Genomic DNA, 18,578 nt, shown 5'->3' on the forward strand with positions numbered 1-18,578 from the left:
TGGCGGGAGAGGTGGAGAGAGCCGAGAGGTCCCAGTAAACCAATCCGTTGGGTCCGGGGCGGGGAAGCGGGAGCTGGGCGCGGCCCCTGCGTGCCGCCCTGGAAGATACCGCGGCAGCGCGGCCAGCTGGCGCTGGGGAGCCGAGCGTGCCCGGAGGGATCCGGGGAGTCTCTTCCCAGAGAGTCCCGCGCGCCCCGGGACCCCCAACTGCTGTCCTCTGCCCCCCCGCCCTCGGGGTTGACCAGGCCTCTGGCACTGTTTTTTGCTCAGCGCCCTGTGTGATTTTTTTCCCCTGGAAGCTTGAGTCTCCCCGTTGCTGTCTGCATCTCCGTCCTCGTCTCTCTGTCTCCGGGTGCACACTGAGTCTCTGGCTCCAGCGGCCTGTCACTGTCTGTGTCTCTGTGGCTCTCATTACTTCGTTTCTGTCTCCTGCCATCTCTATGCAGGATTCTTTGTGGTTCTGCCCTTTCCCTTCCCTTTCCCTCTGAAGCCTGCGTCTCTGTGTCCCTTAGGCCTCGTCAGACCCTTCTACTCCCTGGAGCCATCTGGAGAGGAGCCAGGACTGGGCACAGACAGGACCAGGACAATGGCACTGCCCGGTCTGTGGCCATGGGTAGCCTGCCTGCTTGCAATCCTCCTCTCCTTGGGATTTGGCCTGGACACGAGAGAGGGTGAGTCCCCAGCCCTGTCTCCTGGAGCCCCATCTCCCTCCTAGCAGACTGGGAAGCCAAACACTGAATTTCCACCCAGAACGCGTCTATTTCCCTACTGGGACATGAAGACTGGGGGTAGCTCTCAGAAGGACTTCCCACCAGGGAAAGCAGTCAGTTTCCCACATTAATGGTGTTTTCCTCTCCATTCCCTGGGGAATGAGAAGGACCTTGAAACAGAAGGATGGATAGATGCCCTCCATTTCTGCTTATGAAACAGTGATCCTAGTAAAGCCCAAATGAGAACCAAGGTGGGGGGAGGGGTAGTCTTAGAGGTCATTTCTAGAACCGCTAAATGGGAAAGAGGGCCAGGATGGGAAGGAGCTGAGAACTAGGCACCATTAAGTAACTGAACCCACTGTGCAGACGGGAAACTGAAGCTCAGAGACCTGAAAGGGCAAGCTAGACTGTGTCCTGAACTCCTGCCTCTGGGTCCTGTCCTGTGTCCCCCACTTTGAGGGCCTATCCATCGGGCTAGGGGGCTGCTTTAAATTAGTCCCCAGGCTAAACACTGTGTAGTTTTGGAGGATGGGACCACGTAGACGAAGTGGCTCTCCTGGGGGTACTGGGGACTTGGCAGAGAGAGGAAAAAATGCTGAGAGTGGAAGATTCAGAGGCAGAAGGGGTAAGAGATGTTCTTCTCCCCAAATCTCAGTCTCCCTTCCAGTCTCCATTCCAGACTGAGGGAGCTCAGGAATCCAGTGCTCTGTGCCTCAGGGGTCATGTGATGCCCTCAGACTGGGGGCTTCCAGGGCAGAGCAGAGTCTCCCCTTCCTGTAGAGACAGAGGGGTGACGTGAATGGGTTGGGGTACGGAGTCCCCAGAGGCACTGCCTGCAAGGCATAGCCCCACCGCCTGCACCCCTCCCCTCCTCCACTGCTGCACCAGGACAGGGCATAGCAGATGCCAGCCAGGAGCACAGCTGTCAGGACAGGAGCACGCCCCTGGGGTGTGGGGGAGGGAGGTGTTTGGTCAGGGGACCCAGATGTCTGGTTCCCAGTGCAGCTCTGCACAGGGCTGTATCTGGAGGGGAGGCAGGCAGGGGTTAACCTGTGAAGGTCGGTAGATTTGTTTTTCCAAATGACTCCCATCAGGGGAGCCCTAGAGAGGCCAGGGCATGATGGGAAGTGGCATGTGGGCTCCTGAAAGAACCCCCCATCTGCCTGCAGAGCCTGATTGGCCTTTGCCTAGAGGGACCAGAAGTGTTTTCTCTTTGTGTGTGTGCATGTGTGCCTGCAAGTGCTCAGACATACACAGTTGCTGTTAGAGCTAAGCACAGAGGCCATTAATGACGACAGGGAGAAGGTATGAAGTAAGCCCCAGTGAGCCAGCCTAGCCTGCCCACCCCCTTTAAAACATCAGGGGATGGGCCTGGGTACCTAAGATGCCTGCTGTGTTGCTTGAGGACTGGGTAGGAGTGGAGGGAGTGGACGCTGGAGACGTTAGCAGGACTCGACTAGCAAACCAAAAGATTCAGACCCGAATCTTCTGAGTGAGGACCATGGAAACTATCCTTGGGAGAAGGGAGTGCAGGAGCCAGGTAAGCAACCTATTAGGGGAACCATTCTAGGTGACTTGGGGAAAGAAAGGAAAATGGGGCCAGGGTCCTGGGGCCCGAAAAATCCAGACACACCCAGTTCCCTGAGGGAGGAATAGACTTGGGGTCCAGATGCCACCGATTCAACTCACAACCCCCGAGTGCCCAGTGCTTCCTGCCCTGAACTGGGCACCATGGTGATTGACAAGGGCCCCAACCACAGGAGAGTCCCTCCTTGGAAGTGGTGACAGAGAGATAGAAAGCAATGTTGCGGCAATACCCCAGGTGTTCTGGTGTGAGTGCTGGACTGAGTGCAGCAGAGCCTGAAGGGGACGTGATTAACTCAGGGTCAGAGGGTCAGGGAAGGGGGGCTTGACCTGAGGCTTTCAGGACAAGAACTGAGGGGTTAACAGGCCAAGGAACTTTTCTAAGGTACTAGTGGGGCCCAGTTTATCAACGTCCTGGAATGTCAGGCTGAAGAATTTAAACTTGAACTTTTGACAATGGGGAGCCATGGAATGATCCTTCGAGAGTAAACAGATGCTGGGACCAAGGTTCTAGCTTCCTTAGGCCTGGGAGAGAAGGGGAGTATATGAAGCTCAGACTATTGCTTCTCAGTCGCAGAATTCATTCATTCATTCCTTCATCAAATATTTACTGAGCACCAATTTTGTGCCAAGCACCATATCAGGCACCAAGGACACAGCAATGAATTACATGATGATCCCTGCCCTTCTAAAGCTTACAATAAACAAAATAAAGAAGTAAATTGTATATTAGCCAGTGTTAAGCATTTGAAGGAAAACTAAGTAGGAAAGGGAGTAGGAGGTAATAGGGTGATCAGAGAAGTCCTCACTGAGAAAGTGACATCTGAGCAAAGACTTCAAAGAGGTGAAGCGCCATGGAGAGGGAAGAGTGTTCTAGCCAGAGGGAACAGAAGGTGCAAAGACCCCAAGGCAGGAGCTTGGCAGGCTTGTTTGAGAAACCACAAGACAGCCGGTGTCTCTGAAGAAAAGAGAAAAAGGGGATAAAGTGGGAGAAGTGCAGAGGCCATGTAGGCTGTGGTAAGGACTTCAGCTTTTCATCAGTGAGATGGAGGCCGCTGGGGTGCTGTGAGTGGTAGAGGAGTGTGATCCAACTTGTGTGGTGTGTTTCCACTCTGGCTGTGGAGTGGAGGATAGAAGGGAGAGGGGAAGAGGGCGGAAGTGAGGAGACCATTTAGGAAGCTATTACTGTCAAGTCAGGAGAAGACAATGGTGAAAGCGGTGAAGGTGGTTCTGGGTATATTTTAAAGGTGGAGCTCACAGGGTGTCGGGGTTAGAGAAGGAAAGGAATGATGGAGGCTTTCGCTTTGCAGTCTGACTGCAAGAAGGAAGTTGCAGTCAACTGAGAAGGGGACGTGAGTTTGGGAGGGAAGGTCACTTTTGCCCAGGTGGGCTCCTCTGGTGGGGATCCTGTAAGCTGCGGATGAAGCCTCTGAGGCCCAGAGAGGAGGCTCCCCCCACACCCACAGCAGAGCCTGACTCTGCCTTAATGTCCTCTCCCAGTGTGGTTCCCTCCTCCCCAGCTGCCAGGGCAGGATGGGGTGCTTGGCCCAAGCTGTACTGATGGCTACCCGCCGCTTGTACCCGCAGTGTGCCCCAGCCTGGACATCCGCTCAGAGGTGGCAGAGCTGCGGCGGCTGGAGAACTGCAGCGTGGTGGAGGGCCACCTGCAGATCCTGCTCATGTTCACAGCCACCGGCGAGGACTTCCGTGGCCTCAGCTTCCCACGCCTCACCCAGGTCACCGACTACCTGCTGCTCTTCCGGGTCTATGGCCTGGAGAGCTTGCGTGACCTCTTCCCCAACCTGGCAGTCATCCGCGGTGCCCGACTCTTCCTGGGCTACGCGCTGGTCATCTTCGAGATGCCACACATGCGGGATGTGGGCCTGCCAGCGCTGGGGGCCGTGCTGCGTGGGGCTGTGCGTGTGGAGAAGAACCAGGAGCTCTGCCATCTCTCCACCATTGACTGGGGCCTGCTGCAGCCTTCACCCGGTGCCAACCACATTGTGGGCAACAAGCTGGGCGAGGAGTGTGCCGATGTGTGCCCAGGCCTGCTGGGCGCCACTGGTGAGCCCTGTGTCAGGACCACCTTCAGCGGGCACACCGACTACAGGTGCTGGACCTCCAGTCACTGCCAGAAAGGTGGGCACTGGCACAGAATAGGGCCAGGGAGCGCAGGGAGGGCAGAGGCAGACGGCACTGGGCACCCATAAGATGGTATGTGTCAGTACTTTGCTGACACTATTTATTTTAACTCTCATTCATCCTATGTCTTTATTCCCATTTTGCAGATGAGGAAACTGAGGTTCAGAAAAGCTAAATAACTGACGCAGCATCAAGTAGTCAAGGGGTAGGCACAAGACAGTGTCAGGTAGTCATGGAGACAGTAAAAGAAAGTATAAGTTGAATACGGGGGAGAAGAGTAGCGTGAATGGATACGAGGCAGCTGCACAAGATGCAGAATGAGGCAGAGGTCAAGAGCAAAGCCGACTGTCCTGGGTTCGAATCTCAGCTTTACTACTTAGTGGCGATGTTCGTTTGGCCTCTCTGTGCCTCGATTTCCTCATTTGTAAAATGATCGTAGCACTGTGACGAGGAGCGAACTGCTCTGTAAAACATTGCAACAGTGCCTGGACCATGGTAACTGGTTCTGTGTCTGGTGCAAACGGCCCCAGTACAGGCTGGCAGTACTGAAGTGGGGAGGTTGGGAGCTGGGCGGAAGAAGAAAGGAGGAGGAGGCAGATGAAGAACAGGACAGGAGAGGACAAATATGTGATGTGGGACCTTTTTCAGGAGGTAAGGTGCCTGGAGGGGAAGCAGAAGGAAAGGGTGGAGAAAAGGAGGGGTGGAATAAGGCGGGGATGGTTGGAGGAGGAGGTGAAGGTTGTGGAGCAGGGAGAGGAACCTTGAGAGGTTGGAAGCAGATCTGGGGTCCCCAAGCTGGGGTTCCTTCCATGCAGCCCCTGGAGGTCAGCTCTCTTCACCCCAGTGCCTCAGCATCAGGGCAGAAGAGTAACCAGATCCCTGCTATATCTGCTGTGCCCCCACCCTGAAGTCTCCCTGTTGGCTGTAAACACAGCTGCTTCATGTCCTCTCTCGTGTATAGTGTCAACATGCCCTGGCTGACCCCTGCCACACGCATCACTCCCACAGACACATCCAGCTGCCACTGTGCAAAGGAGCCAGGCTCCTGGCACCCAGCCCCAACCCCTCCACATCTGCTTGGGGCTACCTTCCACCCAGGGCAGAGACTGAAGAGGGAGGAGGGATGGGCAGAGGCCTGGATCGAATGACCAGGGGTGGCCCCTTCTCCCACATACTCCCAGGTCCACCTTGCCCTAGTCCTCACTCCTCAAGAGAAGCTGGCTGGTTCACCTTGGCCCCATGCCCAGCGATGATCTGGGCACCAGGCCTAGACAGGACAGCAGGCTGGGGAGCAGGAGCCCTGATGGACAAGGTCACTGCTTGGTCCTGAGTTCCAGTACCCCTGACTAGGCACTGTGGGAGGTGGGGAGTCACAGAGAGTGGCCATGGTCCGTATCTTCAAGAGCCCCCATCTGGGGAGGAGTTGGCAACCAGTGTCATCTGAATTGGACGGATCTGGGTGCAGACCAAGAGTGTTAGCCCTCGGGGAGAGGGCGGGGCAGGACCAAGGAGCTGCAGGTAAGGTCTAACGCAGCACTCTGCCCGCAGTGTGCCCCTGTCCCCAGGGGCTGGCCTGCACGGTCAGGGGCGAGTGCTGCCACGCCGAGTGCCTGGGAGGCTGCAGCCGGCCGGAAGACCCCCGTGCCTGCGTCGCCTGCCGCCACCTCTACTTCCAGGGCGCCTGCCACCGGGCCTGCCCGCCAGGCACCTACCAGCATGAGTCCTGGCGCTGCGTCACAGCGGAGCGCTGTGCCAGCCTGCGCTCTGTGCCTGGCCGTGCCTCCACCTTCGGCATCCACCAGGGTAGTTGTCTGGCCCAGTGCCCTCCAGGCTTCACCCGTAATGACAGCAGGTGAGTGTCAGGTGGGTGGGGGGCACCCTTGGAGCAGTGAGGAGGCCCACACTGGTCCAGGACTCATGCCACATCCTCTGCTTGCCCCTACTAGCATATTCTGCCACAAATGCGAGGGGCTGTGCCCCAAAGAGTGCAAAGTGGGCACCAAGACCATCGACTCTGTCCAGGCAGCACAGGATCTGGTGGGCTGCACCCACGTGGAAGGGAGCCTCATCCTCAACCTCCGTCAAGGCTGTTAGTGCCTTCCAGAGCACCCTTCCTCCTGGCCACACCCCTTACAATGACCCAGCTAAAGCACCACTTTCCATCATCCTGGGTCCCTGCCCTGAGGGCCCCCTTCCCTGGGCCCCCAGCCAGCTCCCCGACAATGGACTCATCACTTTCCTTGCCCCGGCTCCAGTCCTGTCTTCCCCATCCCCAGATAACCTGGAGCTGGAGCTGCAGCGAAGCCTGGGACTGGTAGAGACCATCACTGGCTTCCTCAAAATCAAGCACTCCTTTGCCCTCGTGTCCCTAGGCTTTTTCAAGAACCTCAAACTTATCCGGGGGGACACCATGGTGGATGGGTAAGGGATCAGAAATAGTTTCCTCTATCATATCTCCTCCCCAACATTCCCCAAACTGTAGCCAAGTGTGCGGGAACCAGCTCTGCTACTTACTATGTGCCTCTGGGTAGGTTAACTTCTCTGGTCCTCAACTTTCTCATCTGTAAAATGGGGTTAACATAACACTACTTATTTCTTAGGGCTGTTGAGAATATTACTGAAGCTGTTATGTATAAAGCACTTAAAACAGTGCCTGAAACAAAATATATACAATTACATAAAACTGTATTTACATATCACCCTATATGGATTGCCTATAATTGTCATCTGATCCTCTTAGCTGTAGAGCAGACTCCCTGGGTTTGAAACCCCTTCCTACCTCTACCAGTCGAAGCTTACCCTTAATGTAGCCAGGATTTTTCAAAATAATGTTTTAAATTATCATCCAGCCAAGTGGTTTCTCGCGTACCTCCCAGGGTGTCCCCACTCCAGCTGGAAAGGCACAGCCCCAGGCTGAGTCTCACTCCTCCCTGTGTCCCCAAAGCCAGGACAGAGCCTGGCAGAGAGCAGGTGCTCAGTTAATGTGAGATGCAGGAAGGAGGAAGGTGGAAAAACTGTTGGCCCCATTTCACTGATGAGAAAAACACAGAATGTGGGTGCCTTGCTGGACGTCACACTCCTGGTCAGTGGCACAGAGTGGGTGTGTACTAATGCCCCACGTGTACCGGTGTGGGTGGGCTGCTGTGTGCCCCTCCTTCCCTGTGCCCCCAGTGCAGACCCTTCAGGAAGAGCCTATAAGACACGCCCTTCCTCATCCCTTGCCCCCACCTGCCGTGCAGAGCAAGGTCCCCTGGCCTCCCCCAGGAACTACACCTTGTACGTGCTGGATAACCAGAACCTACAGCAGCTGGGTTCCTGGGTGGCTGCAGGGCTTACCATTCCTGTGGGCAAGATATACTTCGCCTTCAACCCACGCCTCTGCTTGGAGCACATCTACCGCTTGGAGGAAGTGACTGGCACTAAAGGACGGCAAAACAAGGCTGAGATCAACCCCCGCACCAACGGAGACCGCGCTGCCTGTAAGGCCCGACACCCCGAGCCCTGGCACCTTGGCAGTGAGAGAGGGGACCCCGAGGAATACCCAGACACACACACACACACACACACACACACACACACACACACACAAGAACACACCAGACACGCTCCCGAGTGGAGGGGAGGCTTGAAGGGAACGATGGGATAAGTTCTCTTCAGAGGCCACGTTAGGGGCAGGATGCAGCGGGGTCAGGGTGAGGGCTTGGGAGTAGGCGGCTCAAGCAGGTGCTCTCAACGTGGTCAAAAGCAGGTGTTCGCCTTTTACCCCACCCAGGCCAGACTCGCACTCTGCGCTTTGTGTCCAACGTGACGGAGGCCAATCGCATCTTGCTGCGATGGGAGCGCTATGAACCGCTTGAGGCTCGCGACCTACTCAGCTTCATCGTGTACTACAAGGAGTCGTGAGTGGCGGGGGCGGGGCTACAGAGGGTGGGGCCAGAGCGGGGCGGGGTCAGTGGGTGGGTTAGGTCGGGGCGGGGCCAGAGCGGGGTTGGGGGTCAGAGCCTGACCAGGCCAATTTGTTGACCACACGTAGGTGAGGGCAGAGCCCTGCGGGGCTGTGGAAAGCCAGAAAACCAAGAACCCCGAGTCTCACTCCCTTGTAGGGCTCACGTCTGGCTCTCCTCTCACCTTCTTCATCCCTCCGTGCCTCAGTTTTATCTCACCCAGTGATGAAGAGAGGGCAGTCAGGATTTCTGAATGCCCAGGAGAGGCGCCCTGCTGGGAAGACTTGGATAATTAAAGCTCAATTCACTATGCTAATGTTTTGTACTGACCACATGCTCCTGCCCCATCAGCGGTTTGGGAAGTACCCACTAATTTGGCCAGTTTTATCCACATCTTTGCCAGCATTTCATTAAAGCCTGAGGAAGGGCGGTAGCAGGGACAACCAAGAACCAACTGCTCTTTTCTTTGGAGAGAATGTACCGACCATAGCAGGATGGATAGTGGTCAGACCACAGGAAGGACTTCTCCAAAAGCATTGCTAGAATAAAAAATAGAAATCTTTAGAAGAGAGAGATGGAGTGAAGAGTACTGTCACCCTTTATGGTAGATGGAAGATGGGAGCTACCTGGATTGGACTAATTTCCTGTGAATTAAAATGGAGAGATCTTAGTTGCTTACTAGCACAGGGCCTAAGGGAACCCAGGTGGCACAGTGGTAAAGAATCCGCCTGCCACACAGGAGACACTTGCCTGGAAAAGTCCATGGACAGAGGAGCCTAGTGGGCTACAGTCCACAGTCCATGGGGCCACAGAGTCAGAACATAGCTGAGCAACTTAGTACACACACACGCACAGAGTGGGGGAGAGAAATCTACTCACAGGGCCAAGGCTCTCCTAGGCCTCAGTAGAAGATGAAGGACTTTAGCATGACAAACTGGACAGTTTGTTAAAAGCAGATTCCTGAGCCACACCCCCATAGATTCTGATTCCATTAGTCCTGGGCAGGGCCTGTAAATCTGCATTTCTAACAATCTCCCAGGTAATGCTGAATCTTCTGGTCCACATATTGAGGAGTGCTAACATGGACCTCAATGTAAACCCACCGCCCTCTGGCTTGTGCAGCTCACATTCTGCATGGCTATACATGGCTGTCTTTGGACTCAAAGGGCAGGCAGTCTTAGAGGTTTTTCAGGAAACTCCCCTGGCATCTGCCTTGCAGTGTGGCTATGGCTGTGCTCCCTTAGAGATATATACTGTGGGGTGTGTGCGTGCATGCGTGCGTGTGTGTGTGTGTTAGTCACTCAGTCACGTCTGACTCTTTGCAACCCCATGGACTATAGCCTGCCAGGTTTCTCTGTCCATAGAAATCTCCAGGCAACAACACTAGAGAGGATAGCCATTCCTTTCTCCAGGAGATCTTCCCAACCCAGGGATGGAACCCAGGTCTCCCACACTGCAGGAGAATTCTTACTGTCTGAGCCACCAGGGAAGCCCTATATACTGTGGATCATGGCTCAGTTTCAGCTCTGAGCAGATCCACTCAGTGAGTGAGTCATGCCAACAGGGCACCTGCCCCAAAGGGCAGACCCACATCTGCTTCTGAATGCCCCTGCACACCCCGGGAGAAGAAGGACAGTGGCAGACTTGGAGTGGCTCCGAGAAGAGGGGGCAGGGCTAAATGAGCCGCCCCTCAACTCCAGGGATGGCTTGTTCAGCCCATTCCAGAATGCCACAGAGTACGTAGGTCCAGATGCCTGTGGGGCCCAGAGCTGGAATCTACTGGATGTGGAGCTGCCCCTCAGCCGCACCCAGGAGCCGGGGGTGACCCTAGCCCCGCTCAAGCCCTGGACACAGTATGCTGTGTTTGTACGGGCCATCACACTGACCACAGCGGAGGACAGCCCCCACCAAGGAGCCCAAAGCCCCATCGTCTACCTCCGAACCTTACCTGCAGGTAGGCTGAAGCCTTTGGAGGGGGTGGGAGCTAGATGCCTGGACCCTACTGAGAACGGAAGAACACCGGAAATAGAGAAGCTGGGTCACTGAACACCTGGCCTACAGAGGCTGGGAGGCCGGACCTCAGAAAGAAGGGCCCATTACCAGACAGTATTTAAAAGGGGGATCTGCAGTCCCTCAGGTGTACCCTCCTCCCACCCTCAGCGCCCACAGTGCCCCAGGATGTCATCTCCACGTCCAATTCCTCCTCCCACCTGCTGGTGCGCTGGAAGCCACCGACCCAGCGCAACGGAAACATCACCTACTACCTGGTGCTGTGGCAACGTCTGGCAGAGGACAGCGACCTCTACCTCAATGACTACTGCCACCGCGGTGCGCAGGGAGGAGGCGCGGGCCGGAGGGGTTGGGGTCTCGGGCTGCGGGCGCGGCCAGGCTAACTACTTCCTTGCCTGTCGCCCCTCCAGGCTTGCGGCTGCCCACCAGCAACAACGACCCCCGCTTTGACGGAGAAGACGGGGAACTCGAGGCCGACAGGGAGCCTGGCTGCTGCCCTTGCCAGCACCCACCTCCTGGGCAGGTCCTACCACCGCTGGAGGCACAGGAGGCGTCGTTCCAGAAGAAGTTTGAAAACTTTCTACACAACGCCATCACCATTCCCAAGTGCGTCTCGGCGCGAGAAAGCCAGGCGGGAGTCCAGAGTGCTGATGGGCGGGGTTTGTGAGGAGAGGGGCGGGTGGGGAGGGGTTGTGGGCGGAGCCTGAGGTTGTGGGTGGGTTAGGAGGCGGTGCGCCCCTGCAGAGAGCACTGGGGCGCGTTCCAGGCGAGCCTGACAGGGCCCTCTCTGGTCTTCCCAGATCCCCTTGGAAGGTGACATCCATCAATAAGAGCCCTCAAAGGTGAGCGGGGACGGAGCAGGGGCCGAGAAGCGCGGTTCCCGAGGCGGGGCCATGGCTCTGACTTGCGCCCTCTCTAGGGACTCAGGGAGGAGCCGACGGGCAGCCGAGGCCCTCCGGCTTGGGGGAAACAGCTCGGATTTCAAGATCCAAGAGGACAAAGTGCCCCGGGAGCGAGCGGTGCTGAGTGGCCTGCGCCATTTCACAGAGTACCGGATCGACATCCATGCCTGCAACCACGCGGCGCACACCGTGGGCTGCAGCGCGGCCACCTTCGTCTTTGCGCGCACCATGCCCCACAGTAGGTGACCCTCCCCCAGCTCTACCCTGCCCACACACCGACCCCAAGGACCCTATCTAATTAGTGCTCTAACTAGCCAGTTTGACAACCACCCACCTCCCTGCCCCCTCCAACCTCAGGGCCTCTCCTTGCTCACTCCTGCCAGTCCCCATAATCCCAGAGTTTCCTTGAACCTCCCAGTTTAGCCCCCTTGCGTTTGAACATGAAGGTGAGAAGAAATAATTGTAGTCGGGTTGCCTGATGGCCTCTCCTGCAGGAGAGGCTGATGGTATCCCAGGAAAAGTGGCCTGGGAGGCAGCCAGCAAGAGCAGTGTTCTCCTGCGCTGGCTTGAGCCACCGGACCCCAACGGACTCATTCTCAAGTATGAAATCAAGTACCGCCGCCTGGGAGAGGTAGGCACCCCTGGAGACACCCTAACCTAGCCCGGGTCTGCCCCTCCATCCTCTTCCCAGCCAGCTATTCTGTGCTGCCCTCAGGAGGCCACAGTGCTGTGTGTGTCCCGCCTGCGATATGCCAAATTTGGGGGTGTCCACCTGGCCCTGCTGCCTCCTGGAAACTACTCTGCCAGAGTTCGGGCAACCTCACTGGCTGGCAACGGCTCCTGGACAGACAGTGTCGCTTTCTACATCCCTGGCCCGGGTATGCAGGCCTCTGTCTCAGACCTGTATTCCCAAACAGCCCCACCTGGGCCCCCACCCACATCTCCCATTGTGGAAACCTCAGGCCCCTCCACCTTCCACCCCATCCGCCCCGTATTCTCATCTCCCACTGTGTCCTTGACCCCCTGACTTCACCATCTTTTTACAATTACTATTGTTTTTTCTTTTTTTCTGACTTCTCCATCTTTGACCCTCTGCTGTCTTCTGGCCACCAGAGGAGGAAGACTCTGGGGGGCTGCACGTCCTTCTCACCGTCACCCCTGCGGGGCTCATGCTGCTCATCATTCTTGCTGTCCTTGGTTTCTTCTACAGCAAGAAGAGGTGATGACGAGTCCCACTGATTCCCAACACCCTTCTTCTCTGAGCCCTCATCATAACATCAGTGCAATCAGATGGTAATAGATGAGACAGCAAAAAGGACTTCCTTAGAAACAGTAACTCTTCCCCTGGGGGCACTGACATACCTGGAGAAAAGAGACATGCTTTTTAGTTAGGGTGACTAACTTGTCCATGTTTGCCAGGAGCTTTCCCGATTTTAATAGTAACAGTCCTATATTCTGGGAAACCCCTCAGTCTGGGCATCCTGGGACTGTTGATCACCACACTCTCAGACGGGCAGCCGAGGCCCTCCTGAGAGCTAATGAAACTGGTCCGATCATAGCAGAGAAAGAAGCAGGAAATCTCAGGATGTGTCCTGGACTTCTTGATGTCAGATCCCTCTGGAGCTAAATATGACAGGGAACTGAGGACAGGACTTTGATTAGCTGGTTCTGAGGACTAGCTGAGGAAACCAGAGCCTTGCTACTTTTGTCCTCCCTATTCCCAGCCTGTCAGACCCCAGATCCCAGGACTAGGACCAAGACTAGCTTGGGAAGTCCTTGGGGTTTCCCAGAGGTCACCCTGACCAGAGCTAAGATAGGATCAGTAACTTCCTTCCTCCTTGGAATACCCCTCTTCCTGTCCTCTGACATGGCTCCTTCCTTCCCGAGGACCCTTCCAGGCTGACCCCCCCTCACCTCCCATTGCAGAAACAGCACCCTGTATGCCTCTGTGAATCCGGAATACTTCAGCGCCTCTCACAGTAGGTCTGGGGGTGGCTGGACAGGTGGTGTGGGGAAGGGAGACCGGAGGGGAGAAGAGACAGACTTCCAGGCCATCTCGGAGAAGGCAGCCTTGGAACCCGAGCCCTTCAGAAGGAAGAGGGTGGGTGGAGGTGTGGCAGAGAGCAGTGTCTTTGCTTGTGACCCCCCACTTCCTCTCAGTGTACATCCCCGATGAGTGGGAGGTGCCTCGGGAGCAGATCTCCATAATCCGAGAACTGGGCCAGGGCTCTTTCGGGATGGTATACGAGGGGCTGGCACAAGGACTGGAGGTTGGAGAGGAGCCCACGCCGGTGGCCCTGAAGACCGTGAATGAGCTGGCCAGCCCACGAGAACGCATTGAGTTCCTCAAGGAAGCCTCTGTCATGAAGGCATTCAAGTGTCACCATGTGGTAAGGAAGGGTCAAGTCCAATGTCAAGGTCAGAATTAGGATGAAGGTCATGTGGTTAGAGGGGAAAGATCAGAGATGATGTCAGGGCACCATCAAGTCCAGGACTGGGACTGTGGTTAGGATCCTAACTGGATTAAAAGTCATAGTAGGGCTATAACAGGATCATGGCTAGGGCTGAGATCAGTCATGGTTGAAGGTCAAATCTGAGTGTTCAGAGCATTATTAGGAGGGTGACTGGAATCAAGGTCAAAATTGAGCCAATCATGAAGACTGAGATGATAGATACAATTAAGGTCATGGATTACGAAGACTTCCCTAGTGGTCCAGTGGCTGAGATTCCATGCTCTCAATGCAGGGGGCCCAGGTTCGATCCCTAGTCAAGTAACTAGATCCCAGATGCCACAACTAAAGATCCTGTGTACCATCAACTTAAAAAAAAAAAAAAAATCCCATGTGCCACAACTAAGACCCAGCGGCAACCAAATAAATATATTTTATTTTAAAAAGGTCATGGGTTGGGGTCAAGGTCATTGTTAGGTCAAGATGAGGGTTATGGTCATGGCTAGGGTTAGGAGGGTTGTTGTCTGAGTCAGGTTGTGGTCACAGCAGAACAAGGTTTTGGCCAAGTGGGTCAAAGAGAGCTGAGTAGACCCGCAACGAGGCTCTTTCTCCATACCAGGTACGTCTCCTGGGCGTGGTGTCTCAGGGCCAGCCAACTCTGGTCATCATGGAGTTAATGACCCGAGGGGATCTCAAGAGCCATCTTCGATCTCTGCGGCCCGAGGCAGAGGTGGGGACCAGGAAGCTTCTGGGTGGAGGAGCTGGGGAATTAGAAAGGACTTGGGCAGTTGAAGGCATAATCCTTGTGCAGGAGGCCAGCCTCAAGTTCCTGCTTCACCAGCCCGTCTCTTGGTTCTAGAACAATCCTGGGCTCCCACAGCCAGCACTGGGAGATATGATCCAGATGGCTGGTGAGATTGCGGATGGCATGGCCTACCTTGCTGCCAACAAGTTTGTGCATCGAGACCTAGCAGCCCGGAACTGCATGGTGTCCCAGGACTTCACTGTCAAGATTGGGGGTACAGAGGGGGCCAGGCAGGTGGGGCAGCGTGGGTAGAGAGACTCCCCCAGCAAGGCAGGAGAAGACCCAGGCCTGTCCCTGGTCGCCCCCTGACCTGGATCTCCGTCTCCCCGTCTGAGGACAGCAGAATTTGGATGGGATGATCTCTGAGGTCCTTGGAGCCCTTACAGTCCAGGATTCCTGGAAACTGTGGAGGTGGAGGGGGTTGGGAGAGGTACTCCTGGGGCAGGAGCTGCTGACTGACTCTGCTGCCCCACACCCCGTCCACCCTCCCTTTCCAGACTTCGGGATGACTCGAGATGTGTATGAGACAGACTACTACCGCAAGGGCGGGAAGGGGCTGCTGCCCGTGCGCTGGATGGCCCCTGAGTCCCTCAAAGATGGAATCTTCACCACCCACTCTGACGTCTGGTGGGGCCTGGCTGGAGCGGGGGGCTCAGGGGTGTGGAGGCAGGGTCTGGGATGCACCCCCTAGGGTGTGCTGAGCTGCATGAAGCATGCGGGGCTCAGGCCCTCCTCCCTGTCCTCCCAGGTCCTTTGGCGTGGTGCTCTGGGAGATCGTGACCCTGGCTGAACAACCCTACCAGGGCCTATCCAATGAGCAGGTGCTCAAGTTCGTTGTGGACGGTGGAGTCCTGGAAGAGCTGGAGAGCTGTCCGGTTCAGCTGTGAGTCACCCCAGCCTAGCCCTGCCTCAGCCCTGCCCTCTGCCAACATCTGCCCTACCCCTGGGAGTCTCTGAGGCTTCTACTTACACTGATCCCCAGCTCTGAGCCCTCCAACTCGAAATCCCCACTGCAACCCCCATTTACTCCCCTGTGACCCGAGCTCAGTCGGTAAAGAATCCGTCTGCAGTGCAGGAGACCTAGGTTCGATCCCTGGATTGGGAAGATCCCCTGGAGAAGGGCATGGCAACCCGCTCCAGTATTCTTGACTGGAGAATCCCATGGACAGAGGAGCCTGGCGGGCTACAGTTCATAGGGTCACAAAGAGTCGGACACGACTGAGCAACCAAGCACAGCACAGACCTGAGCAGACATACTCCCCCCATGACCCCCTCCATGACCCCCTCCATCACACTCATTGGCCCTCTCAGTGCAGGAGGCAGGAGGCGTGCACCCCTCTGACACTGCCCCCTGCCTCCACCAGGCAGGAGCTGATGCAGCGCTGCTGGCAGCAGAACCCGCGCCTGCGCCCCACCTTTACCCACATCCTGGACAGCATACAGGAGGAGCTGAGGCCCTCCTTCCGCCTCCTCTCCTTCTATCACAGCCCAGAATGCCGGGGAGCCCGGGCCTCCCTGCTGCCCACCGATGCAGAGCCTGACTCCCCCCGAACCCCAAAAGAGGCCTCCTCAGACTTCAGCCCCCAGAATGGGGGTCCAGGACATTGAGGGGCACCCCATTCCCTGGCTGATTGGCCTCCCACAGACAGAGAGGAAGGGACCTCCCACGGACAGAGAGGAAGGGACCTGAGCTTTGCAGCCATGAGAGGCTGAGACGTTCACACCCCAGCCCCATGCTGAGACAGCCGAAGGAGACAGAGCAGAGCGGGACAGGCTGGGGGGTGACAGGGAGACCACAGCTGAGTCGTGGTAGGAAAGATTTTCTCAGGAATCTGAGTTCTCCATGAGAAAGTAAACAAGGCCACAGCAGGAGTGGAGATTAGACAGTGGACAAGACGCTCTGAGTGAGAGAGCCTACTCAGACTAGAAAGAGAGGCCGATCTGCTCTGAAGGCAGGGTCTGGGGACCCCACCGGCGATTTTGGAGCTCCTGTGGACATCCGGGGCCATCAACACGCTAGAAACCAGATGAGCCACCAGACTCGGGCTTGGAAGCCTCTCTGCCCGAGTTTGGGATGCTGGGGCTGAGCGTCCAGATGGCTGCTCTTGGTACCGCTGTGTCTCGCCGCCTCCCCTGCTCCACGCCATAGCGCGTGTGGGGACAACGCAGGGACCTGGCTGAGTGGCTCCCCAGCCTGGCCTCGGGGCCTGCCTCTCCCCTTCCTCTCCTTTGCCTCACCCAGGGACCCCAAGCTTGGTGCTCCCCCTTCCTCTTCTCCAGGGCCTTCCCTCGGTGCAGATGCACCCCTTCTCCCAGGCCCTTCCCCTCCACCCCGCTCCTGCCCTGGGATTATTAAGACCTTAAGAGCCTTGCTTCCTCCCTGCCCTGACTCCTGCCCCCACCCCCGCCTCTCATGGGAAGACTGGAGAAGGCACAATAAAGGCCGAGGTCTGTCTGTACCCTGGTCCCGGGCAGCCCATTATCTCTCCATCTATATGGTCTTAACACTGGATGAACTTCCTCCCTCCCTCCTTGGGGACTTGAGGTGGTGACCCTGAGGCGGTGACACAGGATAAATACACTGCTGTCAAACACCACCTCCATGAGGACCTGAGCAGCCAGGGTTGCCATGGCAGTGAAGCAGGACAATCCTGCTATTATCTGCGGCTCAGGCGGCCAGAAGTGGTTGAGCCCGGCAGGGGAACCTTTGTATCCGGCCTCCCAGCCTCACCAACCCGTCCCCCACACCTCATCTTTAGGTCATCTCTCGCTGTTTCCACTGGATAGACATTTCCTGGGGTCTCCCAGGACAGACGTGAGGCGGGCAGAATGTGGGATGGGGGAGGAGGGGTCTTGATGACATTACCAGTCCCGGCTGGATGCCCCCCTGCCAGGGCAGGGAACACGTCAGAGCAGAGTCTATGTGTCTGGCGCCCTACTGTTATGCCATCCCATGAGCAGAGACACCCTGGAGGCATGTTAAAGGAACACTTGGGAGTTGGTTTCCAGGCTCTTATGCCAGTGCCATCAGGGCATCTGAAGGGGAGGAGTTGCAGATGAATGACTTAAAACCTTGCTGAAGGGAGTGGCAGCAAAAGGGACTGGGCCTGACTCAAGGCTTTTTAGAATCCTGTACCAGTGTTTCCTGCATCCAGGTCCCTGGGGCCAGAGCTCCCATGCTACACACACAGCAGGTCTAGGGAGATTTATACTTCTAAGCGCTTGCTCACTCCAGCAGCTGTCCTGCAAACCACAGCTCCTTAAGGCATGACTGGAGTGGGTATGAGTTTGTGCAAGGCCATCTCTATATAACAACCACAACTCACGCGCACCACCATCCTGACATGGGCAGCAAGGACCTCTCATCCCACCACACCCCTGCCCGGCCTGTTATTGGTGACTAAGGCAACAGTGACCCCTAATGGTTGCTGGCAGAATTACAGCTTAGGAAGAAAAGAGGGGGGAAGGTTGTTCTCTCCTCCCCTGAGATGCTGGTCTCAGAGAGGCCACTATCGAGTACAAGGTAGGAGAGACTCCACACAAGAATGCTGGATCCGAGACCTGCACACCTACACAGATCACACCGGTTACCCCGCACTTGCACAGGCCCAGAGAGGGCAGCACTGGCGTCCAGCTCTCTCCCCACTACCGGAGTCCCCTCACCTCCACAGGACGGAGCGTGGCCTGCTCAGGAAGTGCTGGCCATCTGAATGGGGAGGGGTTTAAAGAAGGGATTGGGAACTGAAGAAAAGAGGGCTTCAGAAAAAAAGTGTCTGTGCTTTACCTCCAAAGATAAGTAGCTGGTGACTGACCCAAAAGAATGTTTGGGAGAAGGATGCAGGGGATACTGGAAGACAAACTCTACTGCCATCTGTACCCTAGGAAGGAAATGGATGTATATTGTAAATAACTAGACTCCAATAAAATTTAAAAAAAAAAAACTGGATGTAATAAGGTAGCAAGAAAGATGGCAGTTAGATTTCAGAAGGGACTTCCCAACTATACAGAGAAGCTTTGCGGGGGAGGAAGTG

General features: G+C 56.2%; 1 protein-coding gene and 1 long non-coding RNA gene across 5 annotated transcripts in view; one reads left to right on the forward strand and one right to left on the reverse strand.

The window, feature by feature from the left end:
* Positions 1-586: 586 nt before the first annotated feature.
* INSRR (insulin receptor related receptor) lies at positions 587-16,991 on the forward strand. The gene is made up of 22 exons (XM_055583935.1): positions 587-671; positions 3,882-4,433; positions 5,985-6,288; positions 6,383-6,525; positions 6,713-6,857; positions 7,701-7,915; positions 8,209-8,335; positions 10,096-10,334; positions 10,541-10,708; positions 10,801-10,996; positions 11,191-11,232; positions 11,310-11,530; positions 11,787-11,923; positions 12,008-12,170; positions 12,406-12,511; positions 13,219-13,271; positions 13,453-13,682; positions 14,362-14,472; positions 14,602-14,761; positions 15,045-15,174; positions 15,296-15,430; positions 15,912-16,991. The coding sequence occupies exons 1-22, from the start codon at positions 587-589 to the stop codon at positions 16,153-16,155; spliced, it is 3,906 nt and encodes a 1,301-aa protein (XP_055439910.1). The 3' UTR covers positions 16,156-16,991.
* Positions 14,230-18,578, reverse strand: part of LOC129654600 (uncharacterized) — a 30,707-nt gene continuing 26,358 nt past the window's right edge. For all 4 annotated transcript variants that reach the window (XR_008715541.1, XR_008715542.1, XR_008715543.1 and 1 more), the window contains one exon: positions 14,230-14,503. This is a non-coding gene — a long non-coding RNA (uncharacterized LOC129654600). The remainder of the gene's footprint in view (positions 14,504-18,578) is intronic.

This window comes from Bubalus kerabau, chromosome 6, assembly GCF_029407905.1.
Source record: "Bubalus kerabau isolate K-KA32 ecotype Philippines breed swamp buffalo chromosome 6, PCC_UOA_SB_1v2, whole genome shotgun sequence".
In the NCBI taxonomy this organism is placed as follows: domain Eukaryota; kingdom Metazoa; phylum Chordata; class Mammalia; order Artiodactyla; family Bovidae; genus Bubalus; species Bubalus kerabau.

Coding starts and splice junctions, on each gene's coding strand:
- INSRR (XM_055583935.1), top strand. CDS start 587: ATGGCACTGCCCGGTCTGTGGCCATGGGTAGCCTGCCTGCTTGCAATC. Junction 10,709..10,800: donor CAATGACTACTGCCACCGCG/GTGCGCAGGGAG, acceptor TCGCCCCTCCAG/GCTTGCGGCTGCCCACCAGC. Junction 12,512..13,218: donor TTCTTCTACAGCAAGAAGAG/GTGATGACGAGT, acceptor CTCCCATTGCAG/AAACAGCACCCTGTATGCCT.